We start from the raw sequence: 6,903 nt of genomic DNA on the forward strand, positions 1-6,903 counted from the left end.
TTTCTTCTTTTTTTTTTTTTTTTATTATAGAGATGACACAGAAAATGGCCCAGACTGGTCTAGAACTCCTGGGCTCAGGCAATCCTCTCGCCTCGGCCTCCCAAAGTGCTGGGATTACAGGCGTGAGCCACCACGCCTGGCTATATCACTTTTCTTACTCCACCTTAACCTCCCCCTGTGGCTCGGATCTGTGCCTCTGTCTCTTGCCCCTCCTGGCCTCTGTTCTTTCTTGGTTTCGATCCCATCTTTTGTCACTCCCTGCTTCTCTCTGTCCATATTCGCAGACCCTCATGGCCAAGACCCAGGCCCTCCAGAACACCTGCTGACAGGTGCTCCCCCACCCCCAGTACACACAGAGGTCCTCCCCTCAGGGGATTCACCCAAGGGAGAATCAGCACTGCTGCAGCTGTGGAGGAGGCTGGGGATGCTGGCCCTTCCCTGTCCTTCTCGCTTGACCAGCGGGGAGTAGGAATGGCTGGTCCCAGCCCTCCTGGAGTCGGCAGGGCTGTCGTTCACTAGGCCAGTGTTCCAGCGGGCGCCCGGAGGGAGGGCTGGGCCGATTGTACCTGGGCTGATCACCACAGAGTGAAGGTTCACCATCTGGGCCCTGAGCGGGAGTTAGGGGCTTGTCACGTGATTTCCAGACCAGAAGCTACTTGGAGAGAGGACCGCACACCCCCGTGGATGTCAGGGCCAGCCTGTATCTCCCAGAGAATCCGAGACAGATTTTAGAAAGCCGCAGACTCAAAATCAGGCCTGGTGCAGACTCGGCCCCGGAAACTGCGAGAGGACAAACTGGGGTTAGATCAGAAGGATGGGGCGGGCCTGGGGACTGGACAGTTGTGCTCCCTAGAGGGCCCTGAGGCGCTCTAGCAGGAGACAACCACAGTGCTTCTGGGGACTGTGTCCCACATCCTCAGGACACCGAGTTCGAGGCCCCGGGGAGCCCGCAGGTCAGCAGAGGAGTCCAGGGTTTGAGTGGCCACATGCACAGGACTGGACAGAAGCGAATCCCGGCCTGAGCCATTTGCGGTGTCATGACCCCCTTCACACCTCCAGGGAGAAGGGACTGCGGGCTCCTTGCCCTCTGTGTCCTCCCCTTCTCTCTGGCCCCAGCCTCAAGGCTTTGGCCTGGGGGCACCACCTGCCCTGATGCGTTTCCTCCTCCTTGCCACCCAGTTCCCAGCACGGCCTCCCCGCCTGTGTCCAGCGCCTCCAACGACCCGGTGGGCTCCTACTCCATCAACGGGATCCTGGGGATTCCTCGCTCCAACGGCGAGAAGAGGAAACGTGATGAAGGTAGGGAGGAGGGGCGCGCCGTGGCCTCCCTCCACGCGCTTTGTCCTGGGGCTCGGGGCTCCGGTTTCTGCCCGGCCTCGCAGCTGCTTCACTGCGAGATCAGTTTTAGTGGCAAAGCCCGGGTCCTCCCACTGCCCTGCTGGCTCCCGGGGAGAGGGAGGGTGGCCGCCGGGGGGCCGTCAGCTTCGCCATCTGCTTGGCGGCCCCAGTGGCCTCACCTTCCCTGGGACACACCCCAGCCGTCCCCGTGGGTGCCAGGAGGGGAAGCAGGCGTCGTAGACCTCGGAAGGGCTGGCGGTGGGGACAGCTGGCGTCTGACCCGGGGACAAGAGGCCGGCCTTCCTTGTCCTCACGTGATCCCGGTCCATCCAAGGGTAGGGGAGCCATGTCTCGTGCGGTGACCCCGGTGTCCTTTGTAGCACATGGACGCCACCCCCGCTGAAACCCTCACAAGGCCTCGCTCCCTCTGCTCCACCTGTGGAGATGCCGCTTAGGCTCCCTGGCCCTCCTCCTCCCCCCGGAGCACCCCAGGGTGCAAATAGGATCTTAGGCAGGGCATTGGAAAGAATGGGGGTGCAGACAAGGAGAGGTGCTGGGATGAATTCGGGACAAGGTGTCCTTCAGACCTTGTGATGTCGGGGGTCCCTTGGCAACCCCCTGGTTCCCTTCTGATGTGGAAGCCGGGCACGGGGTCGGCGGACCCTGAGGTGCCAGTGTCTGGGGCCTGCTTCCTGCCCCAATGCTCTCATGGCCCCTGCTGGGGCAGCGGTGACCTCCTCGCCTCGGAGGGTATAGGGTCCCAAAGGCACCTCCGTGAAATAGACTCCTCGAGCAAGGAGCGTGGGGTGGCTGTCCTCCCCACTGCCCAGGGCAGTCCCAGCGTCTGCCTGTCGTCTCTGCACCGTGGCCTCTCCTTTTTCTCTCAAAAACGTCCTGTTTGGGCGATAAATTCTGTGGTGTCGCCCACCTGGAGGAGCCCCTGGTAGAGGAAAGAACAGAGAAAGGGGCACAGCTGAGAGTCCCAGGGCCCAGGGGGAAGCAGAGGGTGTGAGAGCCCCGGCCTCCGGCGGAAGAGGCCCGGGCCTGGCAAGACAGTGGTGACCCGAGGCTGGCCTCCTTCCAGAAGCCCTAATGGCCTCGTTTCACAGGGAAACAGCTTGTCTGGCTCTATTTCTCCTTCTTCCAAAATATCCAAACCCATTTGGCCGCCACGGCCTCTGCCACTCGCTAAATTTCATTGTGGTTGTTTTGGCGGCCGCCCCGATGGGCAGGGGGCGGCTGTGGGAAGGGCCCGGAGTCCCAGTCCTCCCCGGGGCTCCCCAGACGCGGGCCTCAGCCAGGCTCCCCTAATCCCGAGTGCTTGGGCCGAATCTGCCTCAAACCTTCTGGCCACCAGCCCCTGCGGCTTTCAGAGCATGAGCTGTCCGGGGCCCGGGGGCGGCCACAGATGCCCTCTGTCCTCTCCCGCAAGAGTCCGAGGGTGTGCCCAAGCATGCCCTCTGCTGCCTGGGCTCCGTGGGCCACGAAAAGAGGCGGGGGCAGGGAGGTCCTGGCACGAGGCTGTGGCCCTCCAGGGCTGGGCCCGGCCGGCCCAAAACGGCGTGCTTCTTCTCGGAGCCGTCGGTCAGTCATTGTTTCACATCGGCGAGTTCAGCAAACCCTTTCTGCACATCAGTTGCAAGAAAGGCTCCGTACTACGCAATCCCAGGACAGAACAAGATAAGATTCTTGTCCTTCAGATGGCTTCCACTCCAGCGGGGCGTGTAAACGTCCGAGCCCAGAGAGCGGAAAGCCCATCAGATACCACACTGTGCTGGAGTCTGGCCGCCGGCCACGGGGTGCGGCGTGTGGAGGGAGCACCCACCAGGGAGGCCCGCTCTTGAGGAGGGGGCCGAGGGAGGCTGAGGAGGATGTCCGGAGACAACGAGAGCCTGAAATTCTTCCCGATTGTGTGAACCTCGTGACCCGAAGGCCCTCTGGGCGGCAGCCACGGGGCAGCCTTGGCAGGGGTGGAAAGCTGAGCGGCGTGGTGGAGGTGAGGCTGAGTAGACAGCTGGGGTCACCGGATCAAGGCCAACACTGGCCCGTGGTGGGAGCTGGGACTCTTCTTCTGCAGGCAGGAGTAGCCACTCTGAGCAGAGAGGGACGGGAGCAGGGCTGGGTCGGGGAAGCCCACCGTCCAGCAGTGACAGTGACGGCCCAGGGACACGTCGCAGGGGGCAGTCTTCGAGGTGAGGGAGAACAGGGTTGGGGGACCCTCCTCAGAGGTCAGAGACCCTGGCCCTTTGTTTGGGGGATTCTCTTGCCCTGACGCCCCCCTTCTCTTGACCGACCCAGGTCAGATGGAGCTGTCTTTTCCCTGGTGGAGGCCAGGCCTAGGAGGGAGCCTTGGCCACTCCCTCTGACTTCATCCAAGGGGCCCAGGTGCGGAGGAGAGGAGGGGCCGGGGGGGCACAGGTGACTCTGTCCCCGCACGCCCCTCCACCCCCACCACCGAGCAGCCAGGTCCTGTTTGCATTAGGGAGCAGCTCCGATGATTAAGGATAGGGGAGATAATTACGTGTCAGGATGATGTAGCCCGACTCCGGAGTCAGGCCAAGGCAGCCGCGCAGCTGGCAGGGCGGGCGCAGGAGTGGCCCCTGTCGCAGGCTGCACAGACACCGGGTGTGTCCTTCAGCGGCTGGGCCAGGACTTCAGGCAGAAGAGGGAACGGACCGGAGACTGTGGGGGTGGGATGGGGCCGGGAGGACGTCCAGGGACTCAAGCCTAGAGGGAGTCGAGGGCTACACCTCCCTCCAGGAGGCCCCTGGGTGCCCGTCAGGCTGGCCTCCTTCGGCCTGGGACCCTCTGGCATCTCCCGAGGGGTCAGCCCTCGAACGTGAGCTGCAGGGAGCCACTCCGGCCCCTGCCCTGGGCACAGGGCAGCCTTCTCTTCAGCTCTGACAAGGTCACTGGGCAGGCATGGGCGAGGACAGTCCCCTGAGTGTGTGCTGGCGTGAGGAGGCCATCTCAGCGGTGGCTACCGGTGTCCACAGTGGTAATACCCAGAACATGCTTGGCACTGGCGCTCGGAACACAGACAGTGTTACGTGTGTCTGCAGCCCTGTGTCTACGGGGCCTAGCGCCGGGCCGACTGGCTGCGCCTCTGAGGAAGCTGGAGGTGATGGGAGCCCGCTTGAGCTCCTTCTCACACCTCGGCCTTTGGGAGCGGGAAAACCCGACTTCCCTTTAAAGTGGGCAGATCGAGACGCTTCGGCCCTCCTCCAAGGGTCTGGGAGCTCCCAGGATGAGCCAGTAGACAGAATAGGCATGAGGTGGTTACGGTATGAAGCGTCCAGAAGACTGGCAGTCCATCTGTCTGAGAAGGTAGATACCTCCTTAGCACCCTGCTAAAATCTTCACTTCCCGAGCTTCAGCCACGGGTGGGCGTGTCTGGGCTGGGTTCCCTGGGCCCCGTGGAGGGACACTGAGTACCTAAATGCTGCATGCCCTGGTGTGTGTGGCGGCAGGAGCCGGATCCCGTATTGCCCATCCACGATCAGGCTGAAAACCAGAAGTCCTCGCCTTCACGGGTGGCCTTCAGCTAGGCCCAGAGTGCCGCCGTGTGCCTGTCATGTGGCTGAAGCTCAGAGTGGTTACATCATATGTCCAAAACTCCAAGTGCGGTCATATGGCGCAGGCCTGCTGATTGTGCGTGAGGGGGTGTGTTGGTGTCATCCTCGGATGTGTGGGATTGCAGGGGCCATGGTTCTGCATTCCATTAATTAGGTGCACAACGAGTTGTGCAGACGAGTGGTGCCAAGCCGGTGCAGTTGTGCATTTGCAGACAGGGCAGGTGGCATGGTGGCAGACAGCCTTTAAAAGGTCCCTCCTGTGGGGGCAAAGCCAGGGCTGGAGGAGGCGGTCCGTCTCCTGAGGGAGCTTCCCTCCTGGAAGTCCCCAAGCATGTGGGTCAGGTGAGCCCTGGAATGGGTGCAGGGACCGAGCTGTGGGAATGAACGCCATCTTGCGTGTCCAAGGGTCTGGTGTGGGATGTGAAAGACTCCGCAGATGCCCCCAGGACGGAGGGTGCGGGTCCAGGCTAGTGCGCCGTCCCTGGAGTGGGCACAGATGGGCAGCGCGGGCCAGCAGGGAGGAACGTGGGCTCTGGAGTGAGGACCTGCTGGGTTTTAATCCCAGGGACACTCGTCAGCTGGGCCAGTCACTCCCCCCGCACCAGCTCAGCGTTTCCTTGGTGGCCCGGAGGTGGCCACCGCGTTTACTTCTGGGAACTGTGCAGGAGACAGTGTTGAGCCGACTTCGTCCAGGAAGATGGGCCGCTCTCTGTGGATCCAGGGACCTAAGGGTGGCGTTTCCCAGGGGAAACGACGTGTCAGAAAGTCACGCATTTGGGCATAGGCCCCCACCCCAGCACTGCTGCTCGAATCCAGGCTCTGTCCCTTCCTGTCTCTTCCTTTGCTCTGCAGTGACCCGCTCGGACCACGTGGCATCCTTCAGCCTCCATAGGTGTTTTAGACGTGTGTGAATACACATGCGACCCCCTTCTTTTTCCAACACGGGGGCATCCCTCCCCTTCTCCACCTGTGTACGTTTCCATTGCCACATGCGACTCTGTTTCTTTACTTTGGGAAACGAATGTTTCATGGACCCATAGGTAACTTTACACAGAGCCCCTGCGAGTGTGAGCACGCGTGGGTTCTGCCCCCCGGGAATGCCAGGCCTTGGGATGGCGTGCCGTTTTCTGGGTGGTGCACGTGCTTGACGAGGGCACCAAGCCAGGCCTGGGTGTGCTGGGTGCCCAGGAGCCGGGCACAGGCATGCGTAAGGAGTCTGGCTCAAGGGCCCCACAGGCAGCGCCGGCATTCTGCTGCGGAGTGGACAGGCCAGCGCGAGCCCGCCTCCAGGGGTGGCCCGGGCCCAGGCTGGGGTCTCACCTGCCCTTCTGCCCGCCTGCCTTTCGGGATCTCTCAGTGTGTGTCTGTCTCTCGTTTGCTCCAGTCGAGGGATCCACTGATCCTGCCCACATTAGAGGAGGTGGAGGTTGGCATCTGGTCTGGACTTTAAGAGGTACGAGGGCCAGGGGGACCATGGTGTGGGGCCAAGGGCCGTCGCTGGGGGGTGGCGGTCAGGGAGCCCGCAGCGAGTGGGCGCCCGCGGGCCAGAGCGGGAGCGCCTTGGAGGCGGGCAGCCTCGGGCCTGACCACCTCTGCCTGGGACCCCCCCCCGTGGGCTTGGGTAGATGCCCCGTGGCCTGAGGAAGGGGCGCTTCTTCCAGCCCTTGGAAAAACAAAGAGCAGATCGGGCAGTAAAACAAAAGCAAAGGAGACCTGGCCGCACCTGACAGCCCTAATTCATCACGGCCCAAGTTTTTTCCTGTGTTCCCATTATATTTGTTTGTAAAAGTGGAAATCAATTTTGAAGGTAATTTTCTGGAAAGAATGGAAGGGAGGTGGGAGGGCCGGATAAGGCAGAGATGGTAAAAGGAAAAATTTAGGCCAGGCACAGCCCAGGGGCAGCTCTTGGCAAGGTGAAAGAAAATTGCATATTCAATCTCCATCCATGAATCTCCCTCACTGCTGCCCGCCTCCTGCTTGAAAACAATGA

The 6,903-nt window shown here is 61.9% G+C and overlaps 1 protein-coding gene across 1 annotated transcript in view; it reads left to right on the forward strand.

The window, feature by feature from the left end:
- LOC103252255 (paired box protein Pax-2-like) overlaps positions 1-6,554 on the forward strand; it is a 36,535-nt gene extending 29,981 nt beyond the window's left edge. The window contains exons 4-5 of the mRNA XM_021709011.1: positions 1,180-1,299; positions 6,298-6,554. Coding sequence (XP_021564686.1) covers positions 1,180-1,299; positions 6,298-6,554 — 377 coding nt within the window. The remainder of the gene's footprint in view (positions 1-1,179; positions 1,300-6,297) is intronic.
- Positions 6,555-6,903: the final 349 nt, after the last annotated feature.

Source organism: Carlito syrichta, unplaced genomic scaffold, assembly GCF_000164805.1.
Source record: "Carlito syrichta isolate Samal-C Ts95f unplaced genomic scaffold, Tarsius_syrichta-2.0.1 Scaffold153922, whole genome shotgun sequence".
Lineage (NCBI taxonomy): Eukaryota > Metazoa > Chordata > Mammalia > Primates > Tarsiidae > Carlito > Carlito syrichta.